General features: G+C 41.9%; 4 protein-coding genes across 6 annotated transcripts; 3 read left to right on the forward strand and 1 right to left on the reverse strand.

Moving 5' to 3' along the window:
• The first annotated feature begins 183 nt into the window (after positions 1-183).
• On the forward strand, positions 184-4,643 carry LOC127355994 (kelch-like protein 11). 3 transcript variants are annotated; one of them, XM_051387377.1, is made up of 3 exons: positions 184-288; positions 700-1,176; positions 1,437-4,643. In XM_051387377.1, exons 2-3 carry the CDS (start codon positions 713-715, stop codon positions 3,019-3,021), a joined length of 2,049 nt encoding a protein of 682 aa, XP_051243337.1. In that variant the 5' UTR covers positions 184-288; positions 700-712; the 3' UTR covers positions 3,022-4,643. The 3 variants fall into 3 exon arrangements, with proteins under 3 accessions (XP_051243337.1, XP_051243336.1, XP_051243335.1); XM_051387376.1 differs by having other exon boundaries at positions 211-288; positions 660-1,176; XM_051387375.1 differs by lacking the exon at positions 184-288 and having other exon boundaries at positions 303-1,176.
• Positions 4,644-5,018: 375 nt separating this feature from the next.
• Positions 5,019-9,285, forward strand: LOC127356005 (cytosolic 5'-nucleotidase 3). The gene is made up of 9 exons (XM_051387390.1): positions 5,019-5,354; positions 5,810-5,908; positions 5,992-6,061; positions 6,663-6,709; positions 7,323-7,408; positions 7,502-7,591; positions 7,682-7,844; positions 7,930-8,130; positions 8,258-9,285. The coding sequence occupies exons 1-9, from the start codon at positions 5,352-5,354 to the stop codon at positions 8,366-8,368; spliced, it is 870 nt and encodes a 289-aa protein (XP_051243350.1). The 5' UTR covers positions 5,019-5,351; the 3' UTR covers positions 8,369-9,285.
• A 109-nt stretch (positions 9,286-9,394) lies between these two features.
• Positions 9,395-14,680, reverse strand: fkbp10a (FKBP prolyl isomerase 10a). The gene is made up of 10 exons (XM_051387382.1): positions 14,371-14,680; positions 13,212-13,357; positions 12,935-13,124; positions 12,680-12,825; positions 11,391-11,580; positions 11,160-11,305; positions 10,849-11,038; positions 10,457-10,599; positions 10,198-10,361; positions 9,395-10,082 (listed from the first exon to the last, which is right to left on the reverse strand). Exons 1-10 carry the CDS (start codon positions 14,565-14,567, stop codon positions 9,897-9,899), a joined length of 1,698 nt encoding a protein of 565 aa, XP_051243342.1. The 5' UTR covers positions 14,568-14,680; the 3' UTR covers positions 9,395-9,896.
• A 2,390-nt stretch (positions 14,681-17,070) lies between these two features.
• On the forward strand, positions 17,071-22,104 carry p3h4 (prolyl 3-hydroxylase family member 4 (inactive)). The gene is made up of 7 exons (XM_051387385.1): positions 17,071-17,627; positions 18,523-18,672; positions 18,767-18,938; positions 19,022-19,150; positions 19,233-19,378; positions 19,834-19,917; positions 21,513-22,104. Exons 1-7 carry the CDS (start codon positions 17,181-17,183, stop codon positions 21,660-21,662), a joined length of 1,278 nt encoding a protein of 425 aa, XP_051243345.1. The 5' UTR covers positions 17,071-17,180; the 3' UTR covers positions 21,663-22,104.
• The last annotated feature ends 5,825 nt before the right edge of the window (positions 22,105-27,929 follow it).

Below are 27,929 nucleotides of genomic sequence, written 5' to 3' on the forward strand. Positions count from 1 at the left end.
TGTAATTATACAGTCTATATATATACAGTGATATGAGGCTGTGCATTTATTGCAGTGGGTCAACCATCCCTACCCTGCAGAGCAAACTACATGCATGTCAATACAAGATCCTCCCCATGTGCAGAGCTCAGCAGTGACAAGCAACTGCCAGCGACGTCAACGACGCGGTTACGCCTTTCATCCACTGCGCATGTCAGTGACTGTCTTGTGTTTACCAAACTGAAGTCGGTTCCGTATTCGTAGCATCCTAAACGATTCGATATTTTACAGAATAAACGGTGCTAAAAGGTACGTTTTTAGCTTGTACTATAAATGGAAGCCCAGGTGAAATAATACCGCTGTTATTGTGCATATTTATTGCGTTATTATTGTGTGCATGTAGCTGTTTATCTGCCGTGTTGTAATTGTTATTCTGTATTACATGTCAGATAATTATCATATTTTATCTGACATAAAAAAATACACTTTTTTTTAGTTTAATTTGAAACTACTGGCCACTGAAATGTTGCATTTAAAACCGAACAATGTGCAGGTTGAGATTAACCCAGCTTTAAAGCCGCGGATGTGTCGCTCACGAATACGAAACGCGCTTCGCTGTCGTTCTCTGTTTTGACTCCGTGTATGTGTGGCTGCGTATGTCGCCTCCTCTCCTGCACTAGTTTACTCCATTCCCCCCCCCACACCACTGCTCACCTCCAGCGCCGGCAGCAGAATGGCAGCGGCGGCCCCCAACCCGGAGGACTCCGCCAGGAGCAGCGGCAGCGGCGGCACCAGCACACCCAGCGCCCTCGCCGGAGACGGGGACGCGGAAGAGACCGAGGACTTCACCTCCTCCTCCCACTGCTCGGAGCTGTCTCGGCGGCAGAACGAGCAGAGGAAGCAGGGCTTGTTCTGCGACGTGACGCTGGCCTTCAGCAGCGGGGTGGCTACCGGGAGCGTGCAGAGCTGTGAGTTTTCAGCCCACAGGTCTGTCCTGGCTGCGGCCACCGATTATTTCACCCCTTTGCTGGGTGGACAGTTCTCCGAGTCCTTGTCCGGACGGGTGGAGATGAAGGAATGGAGCTCAGAACTGGGGCCGGACCCGGATACGGTGGAGAGTGTCATCCAGTACATGTACACTGGAGAAATACGCGTTAGCACCTGCAATGTGCATGAAGTACTGGAGCTAGCTGATAGGTATGAGCTGCTTACAATCACATTATGTGTGTGTGTGTGTGTGTGTGTGTGTGTGTGTGTGTGTGTGTGTCAGAGAGAGACTGTGATTTTGATAGTCAAAGCATGAGGCCTTCAATGGCTGCCCTGATGCTTAAAAAGTATTGTTTTTGTGCTCTGCTTGCATCAAATCAGTAGAACTAGAATAGTATTATGTCCTTGAGAGAAACTGCTCATTGTCTCTGACATCCTACACTGTAATTTCTCTGTTGTCTCTATATTAGGTTTCTGCTGCTGCAGCTAAAGGATTTCTGTGGTGAGTTTCTTAAGAAGAAGCTGAGCCTGACCAACTGTGTGGCGGTGCACAGTCTCGCCCACATGTACACCTTGGACCAGCTGGCTCTACGGGCTGCAGACATGATCCGGCGCAACTTCCACAAGGTTATCCAGGATGACGAGTTCTACACGCTGCCCTTTCACCTGGTCCGTGACTGGCTGTCTGACGCAGAGATCACGGTGGATTCTGAGGAGGTGCTATTTGAGGCTGTGGTGAAGTGGGTGCAGAAGAACTCAGAGGAGCGAAGCCGCTACTTTGAGGAGCTGTTCCGTCTCCTGAGGCTGCCCCAAATAAAGCCCACCTACCTGACCAGGGTGGTGAAAAATGAGCGGCTGGTGGCCGCCAACGAGGCCTGCCTCCGGCTGGTGTCAGAGGCAGTAGAGGGTCACGCTATCCGCTTTGAGAACCTCAAGTCAGCTGATATGGAGTTCTGGTCTTCTCACATGGCCTCCTTTCAGCCTCGCTTTGGCCAGAACATGGACGTCATCATGGTAGTAGGCGGTGTGTCAGAGGGAGGGGACTACCTGAGCGAGTGTGTGGGTTACTTCATCTATGAGGACCGTTGGGTCAATCTGCCGCACATCCACAACCACCTGGACGGCCATGCCATCGCTGCCACAGAGTCCCACGTCTACGTAGCCGGTTCGATGGAACCAGGCTTTGCTAAGACGGTGGAACGTTACAATCCCAATCGTAACACCTGGGAGCAGGTGAGCAACCTGACAACACGCAAGCATTCCTTTGGCCTCACCTGCATCAAGGATATACTGTACAGCATCGGTGGCCATGGAAACTTCAGTCCTGGGTTTAAAGATGTCAGTGTGTATGAGCCCGAGCAGGACAAGTGGCACAATCTGGAATCTGCCCCAAAAATCCTGCGGGATGTGAAGGCAGTGAGTGTAGAGGACCGCTATGTGTATGTTACAGCACGCACGCCTGTCGATACGGATAATGAGGATGGACTGAAGACGGTGACCACTCGCTATGACACGGAGAGTCGCCAGTGGCAAGATGTTGACTCTCTGCCCCTTATTGACAACTATTGCATCTTCCAGATGGCTGTGGCCTCTACTAACTTCTACCACACGGCCTCCTGCTGCCCCAAGAGCTACACGGAGAGGGATGAGGTTGCTAAGCAGAAGATCAGTGTGCGCATCTCTGATGAGATCCTGGAGAGCCTGCCACCAGAGGTTACCAGCATCGAGGGTGCTGCAATCTGCCACTTCGATGAGGACGTCTTCATCATCGGAGGCTGGAAGAACAGTGATGATGTGGACAAGCAGTACCGCAAGGAGGCCTACCGCTACTGTGCTGAGAGGAAGCGCTGGATGCTGCTACCGCCCATGCCTCAGCCTCGCTGCCGAGCCACGGCCTGCCACGTCCGCATCCCCTACCGTTTCCTGTATGGCTGCCAGCGCTACCCCATGCCTCAGAACCTGGCCCGCCAGCGAGATCGCATGCAGCAGATGCAGCAGCTCCACCGGCGCACGCTCACCCTGCGCCGGCAGCTCCAGTCGCAGATAGAGTGCTGAGGAAGTCAGCGGTCTGCGCCATCCAAGAACTACACAGCTCTGTCCGAGGATACACTGCAAGCCACCGTTCCATTGCAAGCATCTTCATGGACCCCCCACTCATACATACATAACATGCTGCAGCGGGTCTTGTGTTGCTCTCATACTGGAATTTCATTAAACTGTGCCATCGGCTCTCATGCTGTGTTGTGTTAATGGCTGAGTTGTCGAAAGCCATGAAATGTGTAAGCAGGTGTGTGCTGACCAGCTGTTGGTCTATGTGAGGAGGGATATGGCGAATGTAAACATGTGAATAAGAGTGTTATAAAGCAGCCAACAAACTGAATATCCTTTTGTCAAGTATGTTGGTATAGATGCTGTTTATCTGTTTGTACATAAATAGTATAAAGCTGTATATGTAAACATTTATATGGATATTTTACATTCCTTTATTGTATGCCCGCACTGGGAAGGCTGTGTGACTTTGTTGATAACTTCATTCCTACATTCAATCCAACTCGCTTAATGAAGTCTCATTCCGTTGTAACACTGTGACAATCTCCTCATGAAATTATAACATTGGTTCAAACGTCTAACTCACTCACATATAACTTGTATCATAATTGCTCTATTAGAATGTCTCTCCTTGTTACTGTGCAGCCTCCACAAGTGAATATGAGGCTGTTAGTCTTAAGATCCTGTAGACTAGTTTGCTTTTAGATCGCAGTTTCCCTTCAACGGTTGTACTATGAGTATGTTTTCATTTTTGTTGCTCATGTAACACTTGAACTCGTAAGCTTTCTCCAGGTTTTCTGAAGAGGTGAAATGATGAGAGATCTGTGATAAGATGTACTGAAATTGTTCCTTTTGAGTTATCTCAACACTGAATCATTCAAGTTGGCCACTGCACTAAGCACCAATCATTGGCAATGGCTCAATCATTCCTTTCTTTTGCACTTTGGCAGTTGATTGCTCCATGGTTCCCCATTCATTCAAGGAAACATAGAGAATGTGTATACATGTGAGTGCAGGAGTGTGTATGATTTGTGTTTGCAGAGCAGAGCTTCTCTACAATGCACTTTTTAACATTTAATTGTTCGTAAAGTCTTACATAAACATTTCATTTACAACTGCACTTTGACTTTGCATACTTCATGTGTTTCATATCAGACAAGGTGATTGTATTTTTGGAAATGCTTTGTTTTACCCAGCTTCCAGCCAGTAAGTTTTGATCTTCTTTGAAAAAAACATGTTAGCATTATTTGTGGATTTGTTTCCAACATTAAATGTCTTGTAAAACCTTGTGTTATTGTACTTCACTTGCAGCTGGGTGTACATTAGAGCCCCCCCAAGAGACTTCGAAATGAGATGGAAAGGAATCAGACTTATAGGCAGAACAAAAGGGATTGTTGTGACTGACATTCAGAAATTCCAGCTGTGTCCATGCAGCACCTGTTACAGCATAAAGGTTACAGAGCGCAGAAATGATATTCATTTCCACTTTATGACCAACATAAATAGCACTGCAAGTGGAATAAGCTATGTAATTTGCTTTGCATGTGATAGTCTGACATTGTGTCCTTTATATTGGATGTAAGAAATGTTAATGTCATCACTTGCAATTAAAGTTGTTTTGTAAGACAGATGGTTGCACACGTAGTGTATTATTGCTTTGTTGGCCTTTACTAATCAAAAGAGTTTGATGTAGTCGGCATCCACTGAAAGACTGTTAAATTACTATTAACTGCTTAGACCTACTGTACATTTTATTGCAAAGCTACTACATAGTTAAGCATCAGGCTCCAGTGGTTGCTGGCAACAAACAGTAGACACGTAATTAGTGGTACATGGCATGTTCTCACCAGTATTATTTGGATCAGGGCCCAGAAATCCTGGAGGAGAGGCAGGGTGGGAACCTTTTATCAGAGCCTTTGCATTGGGAGGAAGAGTACATAACGTCCCACTTCAAGTTATGTAAGTAGTAGTGCTGCCTTCACGTGTACCTCATAGGCTCGCACTTTTGAATACACCCGACAAAAAGACATCTTTCATCGCCTTAGGCCAGCCGAGAGTACGTGACATCTTAACGTTTAGTTATAACTTGTCTAGACGGTGTCCATAAATGGTTTCGTTAACAAAAAAGTGCAGTCTACCGCTTCGTTTTAACATTAAACTGCGACTTCCCAAAAACAAATTCCGACACTTTCTTCAGACCCGGAAGGCAGCGGAACCGCGGCTGTGACTCTCTCGTGCACATAGCAACACAAACGGTTTATCAACGGACACTGACAACTGATGACACGTCTTCTCGTCAGAATAACCTTAACGGACCGACAACCGATTTAAAGAAAATGGTAAAGTCACTCAGCGTCTTTGTTTTAAGGGGAAAATACCAAAGCACCATAAATAATAACGCTCCCGACACCAAGGAAGTTCGGTACTGGCTAGCTAGGCGTCTCTAGCTTAGCTGTGTGTGTGTGTGTGTGTGTGTGGCTAACGTTATACTGATTTGTCTTTGTTAGCGGACCTAATAGCTCTAAAGTAAATTTACAATACAAGAAACCGGTTGTTATTATGGCTGCAGCGTCATTGTTGTGCTACTGGCAAATGCTGTGCAGGTTGGGGAATAAGTTAGGTAACGTTAAATATAGCTTAACGTGGTGCTAGCGCCCGACAACGCGTTTTGCAAAGCTCAAATGGGACTTTGTGCTCTCTCTCTCTCTCTCTCTCTCTCTCTCTCTCTCTCTCTCTCTCTCTCTCTCATTAAATGTCTAATTAACTTAAATTAGCACATATGTTCAATGTTAAGATTCCAGAGTTGTCCAACCCGTCGGTGTGTATGAGGGACCCTCAGAGGGTGCAGGAGATCCTGCAGTCCATGGTGAAGGCTGGCTCCAACACCGTGCAGGTAAACGACCTCCGCGACATGATTCAGTGTGTTCAATATGCAGAGAGTGTGTTTTTCTTTTATTTATATTATCTTTCATCCAGGTGATCTCCGATTTTGACATGACCCTAACAAGATTTGCACACAATGGCAAAAGGTGCCCCACCTGTCACAGTAAGTTCCCTGACTATTTAAGTAGGGCTGCACAATTCAAGTGCAATGTGCAAATCACCAGAGCTGTAATGTGCTGAAAAATGTGTGACAAAACAGCATTATAATGAAGTATTGTAGTGCTGCAGAGGTGCCCTGGTCTACAACTCTTGTTCTCCAGATTTAAACTAACATATTTGTTTGGTACAGATCACATTATCAAGATTTTGATAGTTTTTTGGGGGGTGAAAATTCAATTTGTGATTTTAAAAAAACAATAAACATTCCCACATAATCGTAAATCGCAATCAGAATAATAATTGCAATATGTGTATTGACAAGAATCCGTGTGATCTGCATTTGTAGTTATCACAGTCTCTGTAACACCCAACATCATAGCCCTCAGTTTACGTTTACAACACTGCTATTTAGCAGTTGCCGGTTTAAACACAAAAATCGAGTGTTTTTGAGAATCAATGCAATATCACAAAAGTAAATATCATGATACAATATTTCCTGATATTCCTTTACACCTCTAGTTTGAGGTAATCGTGTATTAAGGTTGGTTTTGGCTGAACGTTGGTGCATGGCTGAGGGATTTATTTTCTGTGTATTTTATTTGCAGATATTCTTGACAACAGCAAACTTATCTCCAGTGACTGCAAAGAAAAGGTAGGAATGAGTTTTCAGTGCAAAAGCAGGTTTTCTATTTGAAGGACCAGTGCCATTAATGTATGTTTCTCCCCATGTGAGCCACAGCAGACATCATAAATATAAGTTTAAACTTATTAGATCTTAATAGGGAACTACATGTGTTTTTTTTGAAGGTTTTAGAAATGTTTATGTTAAAATCTTAAGCACTAGACTACCTACAGACTAATGTATTTAACTTTGAATTTAATTTGGTGAGTCCTTCATTCATTGTCACTTATATTTAGTTGGTCTGCCCTCTAGTGGGCAATAGGAAGAATTACAACAGGTAAACTGAACCATGATCATTCATTTGAATCTATTGAGCTTTAATGCAGAAATGTGTCTTCCTGCTGTTAAATCTTCTTTGTGTATCTGCAGTGTGACCACATATTGCTTAAGTATTAAGGAAAAAGATCTACTTTTTAAGACAGTGTCTAGACTTTACTATCGTGACCATGAACATACGCACTGAATGCACTCTTATGGCTTCCCTCTGATATAATCTGACCAAAAGTTGTAAAGGAAAGATCAACTCTAAGTCCGACTGGGTAAAAAGCAGATGTTTGTTTTACTTTTGTCCCGTCTCTGTCAGCTGAAGGAGCTGCTCAACACATACTACCCCATAGAGATCGACTCTTCACGGTCAATAGAAGAAAAGCTGCCCCTTATGGTTGAGTGGTGAGTATCTAATAGAACTTTTAACAAAACAAAAAAAAGATATTCTTCTATGTTAATGTGTTTATAAAACTGTGCTGCACCTATATCTCACAGGTGGACTAGAGCCCATGAACTACTGGTACAGCAGGAGATTAGGAAAGACCTGCTGGCCGTGGCCGTGCGGGAGTCTGATGCCATGCTGAGGTCAGAAAAACCTGCTCCCTCTATTTAAAACTTTAAATTCCTTCCTTCCTTAAGTACTTAAACTCTAATGCGGAGCTGATGTTGTAACAGGGAGGGCTACCAGCTGTTCTTTGATCACCTGCATGAGCACAGCATCCCTCTGCTCATCTTCTCTGCTGGAATAGGAGACATCCTAGAAGAGGTTATCCACCAGGCTGGTGTTTTCCACTCCAACGTCAAAGTCTTCTCCAATTACATGGACTTCAATGAGTCTGTGAGTAGCCACACCACAAACTTCGATCTGATCCCCACACCAGGGAGTGAAACTCTATCATTTATTTGACTCTTGATCTGTACAGGGAGTGTTGAAGGCTTTCAAGGGGGAGCTGATCCACATCTATAATAAAAGGGAAGGTGCGCTGCTCAACACTGGCCACTTCCAAGAGCTGCGGACGCGGCCTAACGTGCTACTGATGGGGGACTCTCTGGGAGATCTCACCATGGCTGATGGGGTGCAGGACATGGAAAACATCCTCAAGATTGGGTTCCTCAATGACAAGGTAAATAAAAAAGTATACACTCTCATGTTCATCACAATGACCGGACATCAATGTTCAATACTTTTTACAGTTAAGTAGTCATATTCTGACATTTCAATACATTTCTCATCTGTTTTCGCTCCCTCAGGTGGAGGAGAGGAAGCAATCTTACTTGGACTCATATGATATTGTGTTGGTAAAAGATGAGACCTTGGAAGTCCCTAACGCCCTTCTGCTCTACCTCACTGGCAATAAGTGAACTGAGAATTGAGAATACCACTGGCTGTTTGGTATTGGACACTCCAGGTCACCCTGCTCAGAAAGTGCCAGTTAAAGGCTTACAGACAAGAATGTGTCATCATAATTTTTTTATTTTACAAAACTATTCGCAAGCTCACGCACACCACCTCACCCTCTTACATCTTTGTCCATTGGATTTCTTCTCTTGTTTAACGGTTTAACTACTTTTGGACCATACTGTATGTGATGGAAGCCAGATACCTACTGTGCAGCATGTAAAGTGTATGATTGGGGTTGTCAGGCAGTTTTTGGTCTTCATATTTAGGATTTCATGATTAAGGGAAAGAAAAACGCACAACATAAATGGCAGCACGTGACTGCATTTGGTCTGAAACTGATATCCAGCCTCTTACAATAAAACCTAATTTATAGCTAATTTTAACCTGAAACTTCTTACGGTTTAACATTTTATTGGTGTCAAGTCTTCCAGTTTTTGGTCATATTGTCAATCATGAAAACTATTGTTTTTCTTGTGTAACACCACCGTGCTACTTTATATTAAGAGAAAAATAAATATGTTAACATGAGTAAAACAAATATGTCACTGAGAGGTGAAAGTGTTTGTAAGAACTAACTGCTACCTCAGAATTGTTACGGTATTAACGTTAAATAACAAGTTTTGTTAGTATTTTGAATGATTTCACCTTTACTGTCATTTTAGGTTTTGATAAAGGTCGATTCAAAATGGTCACACAGCAACAAACAAAAGCTTCCAAAAAACGTAACAGAGTATTAACACGATATCCCAAAATGACATGTCTGTTATTGTGTGCCACATGCAGTCAGTCATGCATTTTTTTGTCTTTACAAACTCATTACCTTTCCATATGTTCCAGCTTGTCTGAAATAAAATGTGGTTTCACCCATTTCTCATCAGCATGTTTAAAAATGTTTTCATCGATATTGAGGCTAATGAATTAAAATCTACCAAACTAATTTACAGGTACATGTTCATATGTGGACAGTGTGGAAGAAATCTAATGGCTGTTGTCTTCATTTTATTATAAAAACAAATTATTTAATGTTTTACACGTTGTAATATCATTTTCAGTAACAGATTTTCACTCCAAATTTTACTGTACAACCAGTGTTTTCTTCATCCTTTTTATATGAGGCACTGCACTTGACTATTAGTTTATATAAGATGTACTATTCTGGAAGAAGGGCCCAGCCCAAATGCTCAAATGTGCCTGAATACAGTTTCACTACAGACAATTTTTCTTCCGTTCACATTTTCAAACACCTGTTCCCTTTGCACAACACACTGACCCGTCAAATAAAGATGTTTCCTGTCTGTGTTGAGCTCCGTTAGGATGACGGGCCGGTTCTCCTGCAGTAGGTGCAAGAGGGCATTCATATATTTCAAACAGAACCTGGCAAAGCTGCCATTTTCAAAATAGTTGCAGGACAGATGCTAAGACGTCAGTATAACCCTCAGCCTCTGCACTGCCTGTCCCTCGCCACTACCGAAATACTGCACGTCCCCTTTACAGCTCGTCTCGTCTCGTCTCGGACTCCTCATCCACCTTAGGTTTGACTTCATCCTCTATGATCTTCCCATCTCTGTTGCGGTCCTGTTTGTTGAACATGTCCTTAATGGTGCTGTCGGCATCCAACCCGGGCCGAAGACGACCTTTGCCCTCTTTAACTTGGAGCATGATGAAGGCGGAAAACTGGGGAAAATATGAGATAGTTAAAGCACATTAGTTCGCTTATACGCAGGGTGTTTGTCCTGCTTTAAAAAGATACATTTAGCAGGAGGTAATTACTCAGACTGGACCTTCTTACCTCCTCTAGAGGGACCTCTTTGTTGCTGTTGAGGTCCATCGCAGGGAAGAGCTCATCGGGTCCATCTCCCAGCCACACAAACATGAAGCCTTCGGGCACGCCCTTCTGCAGGTCCACTAACTCCAGCTCAAAGAAGAGCACCGCACTCCCAGGAACTTCTCCAGCTGGAGATGCCAAGACAGAAGAGACAAAAAAAAAGATTTTAGGGTAAAAAAGAAAGTGTGTTCAGAGTGTGATCTGAGCAGCTCCAGTGACTAACCTCCGTTTTCCCCGTGTCCCCAGTGTGGTGGAACGACCGCCTCCCTCCTCTCACCCACACACATGCCAAGCAAACCTTTCTCCAGACCCGGGATCACCTTGTTTTCTCCGAGTGTTGTGATGGAAGGTGAGTCGTAATGGTCCCTGGAAATGGACACATAACCTGTTACCACTCAACTCTATTAAAAAAAAAAAAAATCAAAGCCAAAGAAACTTTTCCACGTATTAAAACCTCGAGCCATGCGGGCATACGTGCTGTTGTCATGGATACGTAAAAATTGGTATGCATTTCCAAGCCCACGGAAATCTGTCAGACAAGGAGCCAGTAATGATTACATGCATGAACCAGGAGGAGGATGCAGTGTAGCAGATTGTACAGCAGAGGGCGCTCACGAGGAGTACAGCAGGGTGCCGTCCATCATGGAGCAGTTATAACGATACTGAATCAAATCGTCAGCTTCGCTAGTCATGTTGCATTCCTGAGGCTTGTGGGTGACTTTAATCTGGACCAGGTCTTTGGGGTTGTGGAAGTCGATGACGTGAATGTCAAAGACCAGCACGGCGGAGCTAGGAATGAGGTCTCCTATAGCGGGAGAGAAAAAGGAACATGGCAGTGTTACAGAGTCATAAACGAGACTCGGTGGTTTGTTCGTCCAGTCCAAGTGTCTTTTTAAAAACTCCCTAATTGCATGCGTCAAACTCACCGACTCCGTCTTCGCCGTACGCCATGTGAGGAGGGACAATAATCCTTCTCTTCTCTCCTATGCACAGCCCCTGCAGGGCTTTGTCCATCCCTTGGATCACATATCCCATGCCGATGTACGTGTTATAGGTGCTGTTTCGCTCGTAGCTGTCAATGCAAGCGTTAAAGACTCAGTCAGTTAGTTTTGTTTATATTTTATTGGTTTCTTAGAACGGAGAAATCTCAGGCTTACCTCGAGTCGAAGGCGGTGCCGTCCTGGAAGGTACCGTTGTAGTGGTAGCGAATGTAATCTCCGATCACCGTCCTGCGGGTGCAGCCTTTGGGCACCTTCTTCACCTCCACGATCAGATCATCCTTAGGGTTGAACACGTCGATCATCAGCACCTCAAACACCAGCGTAGCCTGGGGAGGGATCTTAGTTCCTGTTGGGAAGAAAGCAACTTGAGGTCCACGCCACTCACATACAGCATACTTTAGAAATGTGTTTTCTACCTTCCAGGCAGTCCTGTTTTGTTTACATTAGTGTGGTATGGAACTTGCAGTGACTTGCAGAGACATGTATGACATTAGTAATCTGTTTTTACATTTTACGTATGCAGTAAGCGTGGACTCTCCTGAAACATAAGTGCACCCAGATAGTGGCCTTGCATAGCCAGACCCATCTGCACACTTCGCTTCAGCACTGTGTCAGCACTGGAGCAAGTTCTGACAGAAGCATTCTGGTGCAGGAAAGAAAAAACACTGGCTTGTTTTCGTTGTTTTGGTGGAGATGTACACATTGGGAGGCGGGTTCTGGCATTAAAACGGCCAAATCCATTTAAAAGAAAACAACAGCTGCAAGCTTGTTTACATTCATATTGTTGGGGACCAGATTATGGTTGTTAACTCGGAGCAACCTCGGACTCGTTGTTTGTCAAATAGGGACTTTAAAAAGGGTAACACGCAGATAGCGGAAGGGGAGAAGAATGCTGAATGAAATAGTCTTATACAAACAGCTTACTTTCTGGGAGTCAGACTACTCAGAAAGTAAACAATAATCACATATGAACACTGTGAGAAGGAAAATGTCAAATCAGCACATGCCTGAGCACAACTACAGAGCAATTGTGGTACCAGTTGCAAAGACAAAACTTCACAATAAAAGTAAATGAGACCAAATGCTCACTGTAATAGGTGATACATCTTAACCTCTAACAGAATACATTATGTAAATGTTCCAGAAAGTTTGTACCACAACTAAAATGAACTTTAAATGAAAGTTTGTTTTGGATAATGAAAAGTAATTAAATTAGTTATGAAAAGTATATGTGATTTGTAGTTTTTCTGCTAAAAATGTGCAAAATAGCCACAAACTGCTCAATTATTCACACCTATCAAATTTCAAAAATACTACAAAATGTTATTTTCAGTAGTTTTAGATGCAGCCTCGGGTCAGTAAAAACTGTAAGAAGTTTGAAATGTAAAACTTCAGTGACATTATTACATACTAGCCACAGTCATCTTAAACATTATTGTCCGTACCAGAGCCGTTCTCTCCATATGCCAGGAAGGGAGGGACGATGATGAGCCTCCTTTCCCCAACACACATGCCCAAAAGACCTTCGTCCATGCCTTTGATGAGGTAGCCCTGTCCCAGGTAGGTGTCATAGGTCGTATTCCTCGAGTAACTAAGTTAAACACAATTTCAATGGTTTGTGAAAATCACAGAAACAGACACGAATGTTAACACCCCACCTTTAAAAAAAAGCACTACATTGCACCACCCTGCAGCCTCACCTGGAGTCGAAGGCTGCACCAGACAGCAGGGTGCCGTTATAGTGGTAACGGACATAATCGGACGCCGCGGCCTTGCGCTTGCAGCTTGGAGGTTTGACGAGCGTTCGGATCTGGACCTTGTCCTCGGTGCTCCATATGTCCAGCAGGAGAACATCAAACACCAACACGGCGTCAGGAGGAATTACACCACCTGTCAGACAAACCGAGAGAGAGTGAGCATAAACCAGAGCAGAGAATGTGACCAGCAACAGTTTTCATGCTTTCTGGTTATCTGCACCTGTTCCGACGCTCCCGTAGGCCAGGTGTGGGGGGACTGTGACTCTCCTGCGTTCGTTGACGCACATGCCCTGAAGCCCGCGGTCCATCCCCGTGATGAGTCTGCCCAAGCCGACCTGGCTGATGAAGGCCTTGCCTCGGTCATGACTGTAAGACAGGGAGGGAGAGGTGGATGAGAGTGAGTCTACAATCGATGGGGAAACTTGTAAAGTAGTACAACCTGAGGAAAAGACTATTTAAAATGTGTACTAGAGAGTTCATGTGGTGGTGCTCCAATATTTTATGGTGCTATAAAGTCAGCATCCAATGTTCCATCTGCATCAGCAGTATTATTTAAAGGGACTCCCTCCTTCCTTCATTTATCATGATTAGTTTTACACTTAACCAAAGAGGGTTGCTATATCCACCATCCTAACCACAGACAAACTAGGGCTGCACCACATGGTAAAAACATCATACTGTGATTATTTTTACCAGACGATTCACAATTAGTGTGGAAATTATCTGTTTTTATTACAAATTTGATCAGTTTTATTACAAAAAACTAATAAAATCACGATTTTGTGAATATTTCTGTGGGTCTGTACCAAACGAACATGTTAAATCTTACATCTGGAGAACAAGATTTGCAGACCAGGGCATCTTATCAGCACTACAGTACTTCACTATAATACTGTTTGTCACACATTTAACTAATTATTTAGAGACATACCGTAGAAAAACTCAACATTTTCTTTACTTACAGTTCATAATACAAATTAAATCACTGCAAAAAATATATACAATTGCATGTTTACACAGATGAGAGTCAATGGGATTGACACGTCTGCAGTTGTTATCTCAGCTACAGTCAATTGAGAGCCTGAAGGCATCAGGACAATGTTTGTAGGGTTACTTATAGCAGTTTCTCCATTATATATACTAAATAACGTTGCTGTGTGGAGACATTTCACATGCATTAGTTTACAGTGGAAACATTATCTCATAATAACACAGTATAATACATTACTATATGTTATATTCTCGCGGTTTGCTCATGAGATGTTGTTACTATAGCTCGTTCTGTAAACTTTAACCATGCAAACATCCCCATATGAAGACAGAGAGAAAACAGTTCCAATAGTTTTGAACTAATTGGCATTAAATGTGTGCAACTTCACCTGGAGTCAAACTTTTTCCCGTCTGCGTGGAAGGTGCCGTTAAAATGATAACGGACAAAATCCTCCGTTTGCACTTCTCGAGGACAAACTTTCGGTATGTCGTACCGATCGACAACGACGTCCACTAACGGGCCCGTGGTGCAAGTCACGGTAACGACAACGGAGAGGAGTAAAACCAGAGTTACAGTCGGATCCATTTGGGGAAGACGTGAATGTAAAAGTGCGGAAGAGCAAAGGAGAGAGTCCGTCTGCCAGCGGGGAGATGCGGGTGAGGTAAAGAGAGAAGTACCGCAAGAGGACTGGGCCAGAGGAGCTGCGTCAAGGCTGCTGCGGTCAGATAGGCTACTTCCTGTTGGCATTACAAAATAAAAGCCTTCTGTATTTTGTTTGTTACAGTTGTTCTACTCAGACATGTTAAAGGATAGAAATAGTACTTATATTACAATATCTAACACTATATATAGACTAGATTATTTTATAGGTATATACATATACGTATAAAATAAAAAAATAAAATGGAAATAGAAATATAAGAACTAAGAGCCTACATGCAAGATCAATCTAAATGTAAACACATTTCACAGTATGTGCTGACAGAAATGAAAAAAGTTGCAGAAGTTATAGGAAATTACAAAGAATGATTGAATAATTACAAGAATAACATAATAATCAACCTCAACACCAAATATGGAAATAAAAACAAGAGGAAAATATATATAAGACAACAGAACAATGTAACCTGGTGTATTTTAAAATTGTAACCCTGCTAAATACTCCCCATTTCTTTCTAACTGTAACTGTAATCTGATTACGTCTTTCTTTCTGTAACTGTAATGGATCATTGTGTCATATCCTGATTACATAAACAAGTGATGCAGCTGTTATTGTTAAAATTGGAAAAGATGGGAAGATTAGATACCAAATTCAGTGCAAGAGGGGTTAAAACAAGCTTTATCACAGTTTTTTGGTTTTAAGATTACAGTATTTTGAATCATAGCATGGAAAGCGCTGACGTTTCATTTTAAGGATCATGGTGCAGCAGTATGCTTTTGAAAATGTAAATACAATACGCCTATATCAAGCACATGTTATTGTGTTAATGTATAATCTCCAGGGATCCAGCATGCATACAAAAGTGACTCCACATGTGCATCCACTCAGAGGTAGAAAGAAAGAAACTCCACATTGTCTGTCAGTCACCATAAACCATGAGCAGAAATATGAAAGAAGAGTTAGTGTGAGTTTACTTTGTGCTTTTATTCTAAACGTGAACTCAACCAAACTTCCTGCCTTGCTCCGTGTTTTTCTGTCTTACTTTACACATCTTTCGGGTCTAATACTCCAGAGAGCAGCAGCAGGAGGAGGAGGAGGAGGAGGAGGAGTGGTCCCGGGGCCCCCACCCACTTTTTAATGGAATTCTGCAAACGTGTAATGCCTGGCTCAGAGGCCTGGCCCCATGATCACACTCACGTATAAAATAACCCTAAAATTATAATGTGCCTCTGCATAATCTGAATTTATTCTCCCTCTTGTCACAGTAAAGTATGGCAGGCTTCTGCTGCATGTGGTTTTTTTTTTTTTTGTTCTTCACTTTAAACATAACTGCTTTTCCTCCACATTTGTGTGCTCGGAGGCTCTGGGTCCTAATAACCACCAGACATCCCCCCAGAGGGCCTGCGGGGCTTCTAAAAGTATGAATGTGGAAGGTTACATATGGTCTCAGGGGTTAGATTTGCCCTATATGTGATGTGTCAGCTATGTGAAAGCATTTTTTAAACTCCCCGACCCATGTCTCAGCTTGTCAGTGTACTTGGAATGCAGACATAACTCATTACCATGCAGAGAAAATACGAGAACTGTTCAGACTTTACATTTTCTAAATCTAATCTAATCTGCCAGCAGTTTGAAAACTGTAATAAAAATACATGTTTAAAGTAAATAAATCTAATCTATCATCCCAGTTAATATGTTAAGATTTTAGTCCATGGGTCTGTTGGGTGTTAAGTGGACCCTCTTCGTCTTTCTTGAGATCCAAACTCAGACTGTGACGCGTCTGTCAAGAAAGCAAGAGTTACCACCATTTATACCGGAAGTAGGGACTTGTTTCTTCAAGATAATTGTCAAGAGAGATGAACTTTGATTAAAATTCCTATACTTTTGAATTTTTGGTACTTAAAACATGGTGTAAAAGTTACCAGAGGCGGTAGTTTTCAAATCGTATCTGCAGAAACAATTTAATTATTGATTATAATTATTTGCATAATTACAATCAATAAGAAAAGCAAACTGATCTTAGTTTTTTTTTATCTCTGGTATTTTTTGCTATTATCATAAAACTTGCTTGAGGTAATTCAGCACAATTAAAGAGTGCTTTTGTTTTTGTCAAATAGCCTGTGTGATCTGAGAAGACTGTAAATGTATCACATCTCCTGAGACTTATCTCAAGCAAGTTTTTGACTTTTACTGTCATACAATATCGGGGAAATAATGGAAGGAGGGTAAAGCACATTCACGTTTCAAAGCCCTACAGGATGCTTTAAATGGTGGCGGGCTGTAACATTAAATATCTATGAAATGTGGAGGAAATGGACTCAACATTAAAAACAAAAACAAACAAAAAACAGAGTGGTGCTTTTATTTTGAAAGGTTTGGCCAGAAAGGCTCGTTTTCAGCATCTGCTTTCACGAGTTTTACGTGGTTTTCACAGCGTACGTGCAGGCAGACATGAGCATTCCCTGGTAAAGAAAGGGGAAGTTTCCCGATCCATTCAAAACAAGAACAGTCTCCTGCTGGAGCCGGCGGAGGTAACGATGCTCCTGAAAAGCTTGTGTCTGGCCTTCCTCCTCCTCCTCCCGGCGCTGGTGGGGGCTCAGTATGAGAAGTACAGCTTTAAAAGTTTCCCCCAGAAGGACATCATGCCGCTGGACTCCACGTACAACTACGCGCTGGAGCAGTACGGGGCGCAGAACTGGGCAGAGAGCATCAAGTTCTTGGAGCTCAGCTTGCGGCTCCACCGGCTGCTGCGGGACAGCGAGGCTTTCTGCGGCCGCAACTGCAGCTCCGTGAGCCGGGACAACGGCACCCTGTTCGCCGACAACAGCCTCCGCGTCGTGCGCCACATCCTGCTGAGGGCTGCGTGCCTTAAAAAGTGCAAAGCGGATTTTCCAGTGTTTAAGCTCGCATACCCACGCAGGGATGTACTGGAAACTTTCGAGAAAAGGGTGCCGTATCGGTACATACAGTACGCACAGTACCAGGTGAGACCAGAGGCTTGATGGTGTCGGCTGGACTGCAGAATAAATGTAGGCCTTTACTACTAAATCCTAAAGTTACACCAAATGCTTAAACAAAACGACACACTCAAAAAGCCCCCAAAACTGAGTGTCATAGAGAGATGACATAAAGTTATTGCCCTTTAGAGACTCACTGGAATATGTACCATAGCGCAGGAGCAGATTTAGCATTGCTGTAACTGTGCGTAACGGGCGCAAACACTCAACAAAAGTGTCCGCAGATGGTTCCTCGACGCGGATTGACTCGCTTTGACCCACTGAGGGGGGATTTGTAGCCGGCTGGATGTGCAGTGTCATTTCTCTGCCGCTTTGTTGCTGCGCCCTCCGGCCGACCGAGCAGGAGTTGAGCATGTGCCACGTCTCTTCCAGTGTTGCACCGTAACAATCCCCTTATTCTTCTCTGTCAGAGGGGGCTGATGAGAGACTGGCTTTGCTTTTTTTTTTTTTGAGTTTCCATGTTATTGTGGATAACATTCATTCTAGTGGTGTAATGAACAGCCACCATCAGACACTCTTGACAGCTGTGATCCTTCAAAAGCTGGAGGTGTTATTGACACTCACCACATCAAACCTTTTAAATTGTAGTAAATTATAGTTTTGTCTGTCTGGTAAATTAAAAGGAGAACCAAAGCTCTCCATCTGATGATCATATCAACAAATGTGCTTTTAAGTAGGCGTCCCTGACTGAGTTTACTTATAATACTGGACCATCTTTCCTGTTTTTTGTATTAGTTTTCCTTTTATTGACTCAACAAGAATTTGTGTGAGGAAAAAGGGGTCAGAGGTCACGTTATCCAGTGAGAGAGATGTTTCATATTTTAGAAATCCTGAAAATGTAAAACTATCTATTCTTCCTCAGCTCAACCACCTGGAGAAGGCTGTAGCAGCGGCCCACACCTTCCTGAAGAAGAACCCAACTGATCCCTACTTGACCAAGAACATGAACTACTACAAGACGCTGTTTGATGTGGAAGAATATCTCATCGACCACGAGGAGCAGCCGTATGAAGTTCGTAGATAAACATCCTCGTCCAGATCCGGTGTGCAAATTAAACCCGTGCTAAACTATTCCAACCTGCTGAATGCATCTCTTTGTCCTCCAGAGTGTTTTCCTGAAGAGTGTGACGCTTTACAACAACGGAGACTTCAGCAGCAGCGCCCGAAACATGGAGCAGGCCATCACACAGTACTTTGAAATATACAGTAGCTGCCTAGCAGGATGTGAGAGCTCATATGAGATCGTAGAGTTCAAAGACTTCTATCCCACCCTGGCAGGTAACAGGTTCAGCTCTGTGTATGTTTCAGAAAATAGACTCTTGCCACACATTTGCTCACGTTCTCCCTCTTTCTTCCCTCAGATCTCTACACTGACGTGCTGAAATGTAAAGTGAAATGTGAAGAGCACCTGACACCCAACGTTGGAGGTTTCTTTGTGGAGAAGTTTGTTGCCACCATGTATCACTACCTCCAGTTTTCCTATTATAAATGTAAGAACTATGACAAAGACTGTCTATCGATGCCAATCCGTAACTCTCCCTTTAACGTGTATTATTTTGTGACCCTTTACAGTGAACGATGTAAAGAACGCTGCCCCGTGTGCAGCCAGCTACATGCTGTTTGACAGTAAAGACCAGGTGATGCAGCAAAATGTAGCGTACTATCGCTTCTACCGGCAGCAGTGGGGGCTCGAGGAAAATGACTTTCAGCCTCGGCCTGTGAGTGAAACAAAGACTGCTCTCTTTTGTTACTTCCAGGACTGATGTAGTTTTGTTTGGAGGCGGCAGAAAGTTCACACTGGCTGTACTTAACCAAAGCAGGAGAACTATATACAACTGGCGTGAACATTGACACAATCTCAGGGTGGTAATTAGAAACCCATATACTACCCGACTTGTTTTCCTTTTTTTTCGCTTGCCATGAAGTTGGCCGCAACCGCAGTGTGCCAGCTCTGCATGGAGCTGGACTGGCTCATAAACATCTTTTGCCTTTTTGAAGGTACTGCTGTAAATACTTTAAGGCTTCCAAACTGAGAGGCAAAAAAAAAGCAGTAAACAAAAGAACAACAGGCTAAATTTGTTGTTGCTCAGCGCAGAGCTATAAAGCAGAAGTCGGCTTGTTCTCGCCTGCTGCCTGGGTGAACGCAACAACTGATGTCCCATTTGTGTTTCAGGAGGCTCTGAGGTATTTTAACGAGACAACCAAGCAGAAAGAGATGCTGGAGTTTGCACTGAACTACCTACAAACAGACGATGAGGTATGTTGCTTTCAGAGTGACATTGTGAGCACAGCAACAATGCTGAAAGTCCATTCATCCTTTTTGCAATAAAAAATCTTTTTATTTAATGTATGTTTAATAGTTTATTAATATTAAAAGAAGGGGAAAAATGTGTTCAGGGAAATTGGAAATGCCCCTTGTCCTCTCGGCTGCTAGAGGGGTGAGTCTGTCATTCATTGACCGCAGCCGGTTTTTGATTGGCTGAATGGAAACAAGTTCTCCATCTATGCAGACTGGGAACTGACTGATCATGAATTAAACAAATATAAAACTAAATTTAAGTATTTATACTTAAATAAAGTTTGGTTTCACCAAAACTGGCATTTAAGGAATAATGTTAAATGCTAAAACATATCTTAGGAGTTGAGAAAAATCTTAAAGTCACAGAACTGATGCAGTAACGTCTGTTATTCCCAAAGTCAGCTAACATCAGCCAACATTAGCCACTATTAGAAACTGGTCATACCAGACCAGATCGAGCTGTAGCAGCAAAACTGTTGAGTGCATTTTATTTCTTACGATTTAAGCTTTTCATTTGTAAGAGGAAAGCTCTTATTTCTTCTTTCTAAAGTGACACAGTCTTTCGTGCAGTTGATAAAGCTGAGTCCACTCTACTGAAGTGTTAGCAGATACTGAATCTGCAGAATATATGAACCCCAAGAGTTCTACTCTATAGTTAACCCCAAACCATGACTGTCTGTGCACAAAGAGATTCCCTTAAAGAAACAATAGATCATAGCATCATCATTATCGCTATAATCTGTGTAGAAAAATGACACGTTGTAGACAGATTAGAGGACCAGTTCACCCAAATTGCAGATATGTTGTTTTTTTACTTACTCCAAGTAGTGCTATGTAGTTTCTTGATTTTATCTGATGAGGTTTTCAGATATCCTTCCTTGGGATCTTTTTTGAGCTGCACAATAAAAATTCCATAAACCTCCATTGTGCTGGGGTGGCGGCAGAGTTTTCAGAGACAGACATCTCAAAACCTCAGCAGATAAAACTGTCTGCATGACCAGACAACCCTAAGGGTACATAAATATGAAAATATGTTTTTATGAACACTTTTATGACACTTCAACTTACTACACATTTCCATTCTTCTTCTTTTTTAAGTTAATCAAAATATTCTGCATCATGTTTGAGGATATAAACTTTTACTTAGGAATAAGATAGCAGACTGCTGCTGTTGAGGTTATGGAAAAAAAGCTCAAGAAAAAAAGTCTTAGAGGATGAAAGGGGGGGGATGAAGACTGCGGAAGAGGGAGCAGGAGGGGGGCTGTGTTTTCCGCCAGCAGCGTGTGGTATGTGGCTGGGAGGTGTTGGCCACTGAGGCTGTGCCACATCCATTTAACTCCGGTCAGCCCCTCCCATCCCCCTACACACTGCCTGGACCTGAGAGGTGGGGAGGAGGACTTTTGGGAGAGTTTAGGCTGAATTACAGGGTGCACAAGTGACAGATTTATAGACATAAGTAGGAAAAAGTATCAGTTTTGCCAGATACAATGGAAGTAAGATAGTAAAAAGGTTTGCTTGCTGTTAACTGTGAGTGTTTTGTGTTCACTTTTAAGGACGTGGTAAGTCCAGAAGAAATGGCCACCTCTCAATCAGAGCATCCTGACACTGAGTTTGAGGGCGTGGGAGACTACGAGGAGTCCTTCCTGGCTGAGTGGTGGCAAGAACCCAAAACGAAGTGGGACATCGGAGAGGTCGCAGATTGACACCTGTCCTCGTCTACCGTGCAGAACGCTTCTTCATCCAGCTCTGTCCCACCTCTCATGATACCAAAGGGTGTTGACCTTCCTACAGGCAGACATTTCCAACAGTATTTAGTAGAAAAAGCACAACTCAAACAAAACTGTGTGCTTTCACCCAGCCGAAGAATAAACGAACAAACGTATCCGTCATGTTGATCAAGATCAGAGATTGACATATTCTGTCTTGGCTGTCATCAGCCTTTTACAACTGATGTTTTTTCTTATAATCAGTCATTGGCCTGTTTGCCAATACTTGTTAATGACTTTTCTACAGTTTTTATTTAAATGAAAGCTGAATGCCTCTGTGCCATGTTATATGGAAGGTGACATGTAGCTTTTCTAATGCCGCGAGTTGTGTTGTTGTTATAATAATAATTTGCTCATAATTAAAGTAATATTTTAATAACTTTTGTTTTTGTCACTTAATACCAGTAAGATCAATAAAATCATAAAGGAGGTGCAATAACCAATTTGATAGCAGTAGTGTTAAGTAGTAGTTGATCAATTTCGATCACAATTTTGATAATTGATAATTCCGCCTGTTACAATCGAGTGTAATATATTAATGGAAGAAAAGACTAAATACAAACGAGGCAGGGACTCTATTTGGCATGGGTTTAGTCACTTTTTAGACCTTTTTATACATGCACAAAAAAATCTATATAACCCAATGTAATATGGCCTCTTTAAAGGTAATGTTGTGTTAAAAACTAGTAACTTCAGAAACACATTATCTTGTGCAATGAGTGCCCACCGTAATCTAATATTAAGATAATTATGCTATCTAAAGGACCAGTGTGTAGTATTCAGCATCTAGTGAGGTAGCTGACCTCATTTCACCATCCCCATGCAAGCACAAAGGAGAACCTACAGTTGCTGTAAAACACACATAAAAAAGGGGAACATCCCCATCTAGAGGCAGTGTTTGGTTTGTTCCTGTTATATATATGTTATATTTTAAGGAAACAAAAACACAGTGATTCTTATATTATACACTGATAAAAACATATATAAATGTATATATGTATGTGAATGTATTTCTGACAATGTCAAATGGATTTGACTTCAGGACAGCTATCACTACATGTATACTCAAAGTCAAGAGGTTTTACTGTATATATTTAGCCGTGGGGGCAAAGGGCTTTACAGACGTGCATGTGAATGTTATAAAAGGTTGTGATCAAGAAATGATATCCAGGACCTTCATGGATCACAACCTGGTCAACTAGCTACTGGAAATCTACACGGTGGGTCCAAACAATGCAATCCCAACTTTTGGCACCAGTGGAGCTTTAACTAATACCAGCCCCAAGTTAGCATTGCTGAAATTATACATATTGTTTTAACCTAATAAACACAGAAATGCACAACAAACACCAACAGAGTCTTGTGCCAGTGAAATACAGGAAGGTCAAATCTAGTACATAAATGAGAAGGCCTACCAGTGTGAAGAAATGTCTTGCTGATAGTGCGAAAGCAGCAGATTTACCTGATCCAGGACGGAGCAGCTCCTCACAGCACGCTGTCAAGTTCACCAGGCAGAAACTGAAAAATGTGATGCCAAGAAGACGTGTTTTTGCTATTACCAGTGGCTTAAGGGGAAAGTAGCCAACCTCTACGGTCTCGCCACTGAGAACTAAGCAAAGATGCTATAGGTAGAGAAGACGTATTGCTTAGACGGAATGGGCAAAACAATCCACTGAACTGTGGCTGTGGAATTAGTCTCACATTGTGGGACCTAATGTATCTCCACCTAGGGGGGAGGAAGGTTTGTTATGTGACAGTGCAAGAGAAAGACCTGGCAGAAACCACAACTGCCCTGGGTACAGGCCGGCCCCTCTACCCCTGGGCCAGAGCCGCTGTTTGAAGTAATTGTTAACATTCTTTGGTGGAAAGTCACAGAGCTCAGTTAAAGGTAGGGATGATTTGATCAGAGTCTCTTAATATTGAGTAGAGCCAAATCCATTCCTTCATATTACAGATGTACAGCACACTGAGGCTACAGTCTGTAATTTGTAGCCTGTTAACATACTGTATCATTAGTAAAGCTGTTTAAAACAGCAGAACAGCTCATGCATCTCAGGCTTTCTTTGATGTTTTTCCTGTAACATTTTGTATAGTGTGCTGTAGTATTTAATATAATGTTCACGCAGAGGTGTTAAAGTGTGGATCTGCTGTGGCAGGAAGCTTTGAACAGGAGTCAGACAGCCTGATGTGAACTAAATACTGAAGTTCAGCTGCAGCTTTTGAACCAACAGCAGAGAGTTTTGCTTCACTTGCAAAAAAGGGACACAAAACAACGACAAAGAAACACACAAAAAGAGACAACAGAGAACAGGGGGAAAAATACTTCAAGGAGACAAAAAAGACACAAAATGGCTCCAAAGAGACACAAGATACTAACTCACTCATTCAGGGGAGGCCTATAGCTCACCTGGTAGAGCCTGGTAGAGTCCTTGCTGCAGCAGCCATGCCTTGTTTTTTTTATTTTATGCATCTGGTCCAGATGTTGTGTTTGCATTTGACTGATTCCAGACCAGATCCAATATTCTTTGCTGTCTGTTTCATTTCCCCAAAGCAATAAGACCACAAAAGACCATAAATACTATATTTAGGATGAACTAAAACCTACCAAAAAGCGACTACTACCACATATGAAGGCCTATATGGTCTATAGATATATTAGCAGTTTTCAACCTGGAGGTCAGGACCCCTCCAACATAAATCTGAGGGGTTGTAATATGATGTAAAAAAAAATTTATCCAGATTTATTTTTCTTCTTCCTCTAATCTTTGTTGTTTTACTTACAGAATACCAGCTACAAAGGCTATGGTATTATTCAGATTACTTTATTGCCGTATCCAAAACTCAAATAAAACAGGACAAAGGGTATAATTCATACACATTTTTAATCAGTGAAATTGCTTCGTTTATGGTTCACAAGCCAAAAAAAAACTATTGTTTTACATTATTCAGAGTTGTTGCATTTACACACTTTGACCAGCAGATGTCGCCAGAGCTCACATTGTGTCAGAAGGACAACTCATTGAACTGATTAAACGAGGGCTGATTGAATCACTGACATATTGACATAGCCAAAGCCATTAATTTATTAATACATTTCTAATTACATTTATTTAATACTGACAAAACAAACTCATGAGGATAAGGTCTGTGAGGGTTAAAAACCAAAATGATGTTTATGGGCTTTCTTAATCAGTACATATACACATTTTATCTTATTTGACACTTGCTGTTACTACAGGTTTTTCCCATATTTTCTGTACAATAGCAGCTGAAAAGTTCAAACTCTTTACCTAGCTGAGGCACTTGGGAGCACACATAAACGTCACATCCTTTAGATTTTTGCAGAAAATATTGGCTGCAACTCTAAATAGAAACTCATAACCTATAGATCCAGAGGCGAAGTTCAGCCAGGGTGCATTCAAACAATGGTCATTGTCGTGATTGAAAATTATATATTTATAGTTTGGTCCCTGAGTCAGCTGATTTATGGACTTAATGTGATTTCTGATCAAATCTGAACTTTGGGGGACCAATACAATACATTTCTTCCATCACTTTATCTGTGACAATGCCTGTGCTCCCTTTTTTAAACAGTCAAGGTAGAACCCTGTGCGAAGGACAGTGTGTGTGTGTGTGTGTGTGTGTGTGTGTGTGTGTGTGTGTGTGTGTGTGTTTCTGTGTGTCAAAACGCTCACTCAGCTACACTCAGCTCAGCGCAGACACTCAGGGATCAGGTTGGAAACACTGCTGACATGGCAGTGTCCTCACACACGCAAGACAGCAGAGAGACATCGGCAGAACACACACTAACACACACTAGAACACCAGAACTAGAGCACACAGCAAACACGGTAGAGCACGCTACTATGTGGCTTCAAGATGTCATCTGTTAAAGAAAGTTGTGAATCTCACCCATTTATTTATTTATGTTGTGTAAACTGAGGCTTGGTACTGACTCTACTCTTCTAAAATCTAGATATCAGACCCACGTGATGTCCACTGTAAGACTGAGCCAGTAGAGTAATTCTTAAAGATCAGATGTCCTTCACATATATTAAGACATATATACAATTGTCTACTTGTAAAAAAAAATGTATATCTGATATATTTTTCTGCTAAAAAATATATATAATTTCCACATTAAAATCCTTAAAAAGGCATCAACTCCTTCTTGTTTCATTATAAATTCCAGAATAAGCTAATTGTGTTTATGCATTAAGTTTTCCTGCTGGACACAAGATGTCTCCTACTTACACTGTAAAGTCCATTCTCAATGTATGTGCACTGGAGGCTTCAAGTTTCTACATCACACTTATATAAGTTGCAAACTGGACCAAGGTTGACTTCCAAACTATTTGTGATGTCACAAATTATATTTGTAGACCCCGCCCCTTAAAATCAGATCAATGAGCTCAAAGAAACTTTTAACTTTCAGCAGATGAATGTGAAAACATCCTTCTAGTGCCAAACTCTGCACATACATCCCTCTGCTCAGGGACGCTCAAACATCCAACTGTACAAACAAGAAGAAAAACATGATTTTGAGTAGATGGGGACTTTAACATACTCGTCAGATTCCAGTAATGTAAGTGTGAATGTGTCAGTTCTAATCATTATTTTTTTAAGGCGTGTGTATCAGTGTGGAATTTTACTCTTTAGTTTTAAGGTTTCAGTCAGCAATTTGACCGTAGTATCAGTAGACTTACATACTCAGTGCCAGTTTATTAGGTACACCTAGCTAAAACTAATGCAATCAAATACAACAATCCTGAAATAAATCCTCCCATAATGAAGGTTATAATGTTATTTAGGCATTGATTCATCTTTATAATCATTTTGGAGGCTATAATTTGTGGTGTTGTGAGCAACTTTTCCTCTCTGTTACTGGGATTTCTGTATCTTTCAGCATATTGTACATATGCTGTATGCTTTTTACTTTTCTCTATGTATACATGTTGTGCAGCACTTTGTAACTTTGTTTTAAAAGGTGCTAAAAGTTTCTTACTTACTTTTGTATTTGTTTTGTATTTGTGAGTAACCCTCCTATTTGAGAAGGATGCATAGTTGAATGTTTAAGAGTAGAAACGTAGGAAACCAAGTGGCTCAAACTGAAACTGAATAAAAACTTCTACTACAATGGGCAGTATCGGTGTACTTTTGGCAAATATGCAAATAGAAATTGCACTCAGTACTTCAGTCTGACCCTAATTTTTTTTTTCAGATTTAAAATTTAATTTAATTTAAAGTTTTTTTCAAGTGATGTTTTATCTTTTATATTTTATTACTCTTATCTTTTATGATAAAATGTATTCTGATTCAAATTAGATATTAGATTCAAATCTTATATATCTTGCCTTAGATATATTTGTCTTCACTGTTTTTAATATAATTGCCAACACATTTTTAGATGAAAAAGTTTGTCAGTATTATAAGTTTGTTATTATTTTCAGTATTGGCCTCATGAGTGCCAAGAGCATCGGTCGGGTTCTTGTCCTTGTTTCATAAAACCTTTTATCATGACAGCAACAAAGATGTGCGAGAAATAATAAAAAGGTAATTACTTTATGAGACGGAAAAGAAAATAGAAAAACTTTTAAAAAAGGATATTATTTATTGTTTTAATCAAATCCAACCTCTTCTAACTGCTCTCTGTGCATCTAATTTGCCTTTCTGCAGGGAGGAAATGTTGGGCCCATGGGTGCATCCTCACCCAATAATTAATCGGGGTTCAATTACTGAGGATAGAAACGTTCAAAGTGCGACCACCTTTAAGAGAGAATGTTTTTTTTTTCTCCTCCTTCTCCCTTCTTTTACTCCAGAGGGCAATTTACTGGAAGAACTCCCTGAGCCAATGCTCGAGGGGCACTCTAACAAGGCCCCGATTATGGATGGATTTGCAGCATGCTGAGTTACTGTCAGATTGGCATAAAGAGTCCACGTGGGACCAGTATGGGTGCAGGCCTGGGACCTGATTTGCGCAACCTCCTCGCCTGTCAGGGATAATTGTTTAATGAAAACGAAGGATGTCCCAAATCCTGGCAGAGATGGAGAATCAGAGAGGTCTTTAGTCAGAGCTCAAGGTCTCTCTTCAGGGAAAATGTTGGTATCTGCAAGAGAGGTTCTGCTTCAGCGAGAGTTTATTAACACCGGTTTCTGAAGGTTGTTTAGGAACAGACTTCATGGAGAGCGGCACATCCAGACCTA

Source organism: Dicentrarchus labrax, unplaced genomic scaffold (genome assembly GCF_905237075.1).
Source record: "Dicentrarchus labrax unplaced genomic scaffold, dlabrax2021, whole genome shotgun sequence".
Taxonomy (NCBI): Eukaryota; Metazoa; Chordata; class Actinopteri; family Moronidae; genus Dicentrarchus; species Dicentrarchus labrax.

Excerpts from the sequence above, each read along its gene's own strand:
- p3h4 (XM_051387385.1), top strand. The coding sequence starts at position 17,181 with ATGCTCCTGAAAAGCTTGTGTCTGGCCTTCCTCCTCCTCCTCCCGGCG. Across the intron at positions 18,673-18,766 it reads ACGAGGAGCAGCCGTATGAA|AGTGTTTTCCTGAAGAGTGT; the intron begins GTTCGTAGATAA and ends TTTGTCCTCCAG. Across the intron at positions 19,151-19,232 it reads CCAGTTTTCCTATTATAAAT|TGAACGATGTAAAGAACGCT; the intron begins GTAAGAACTATG and ends GACCCTTTACAG.
- fkbp10a (XM_051387382.1), bottom strand. The coding sequence starts at position 14,567 with ATGGATCCGACTGTAACTCTGGTTTTACTCCTCTCCGTTGTCGTTACC. Across the intron at positions 11,039-11,159 it reads GTACGGCGAAGACGGAGTCG|GAGACCTCATTCCTAGCTCC; the intron begins GTGAGTTTGACG and ends CTCCCGCTATAG. Across the intron at positions 10,083-10,197 it reads AAGAGGTCCCTCTAGAGGAG|TTTTCCGCCTTCATCATGCT; the intron begins GTAAGAAGGTCC and ends TATTTTCCCCAG.
- LOC127356005 (XM_051387390.1), top strand. Across the intron at positions 5,909-5,991 it reads CTGGCTCCAACACCGTGCAG|GTGATCTCCGATTTTGACAT; the intron begins GTAAACGACCTC and ends TCTTTCATCCAG. Across the intron at positions 7,845-7,929 it reads ACATGGACTTCAATGAGTCT|GGAGTGTTGAAGGCTTTCAA; the intron begins GTGAGTAGCCAC and ends TGATCTGTACAG.
- LOC127355994 (XM_051387377.1), top strand. The coding sequence starts at position 713 with ATGGCAGCGGCGGCCCCCAACCCGGAGGACTCCGCCAGGAGCAGCGGC. Across the intron at positions 1,177-1,436 it reads GTACTGGAGCTAGCTGATAG|GTTTCTGCTGCTGCAGCTAA; the intron begins GTATGAGCTGCT and ends TCTCTATATTAG.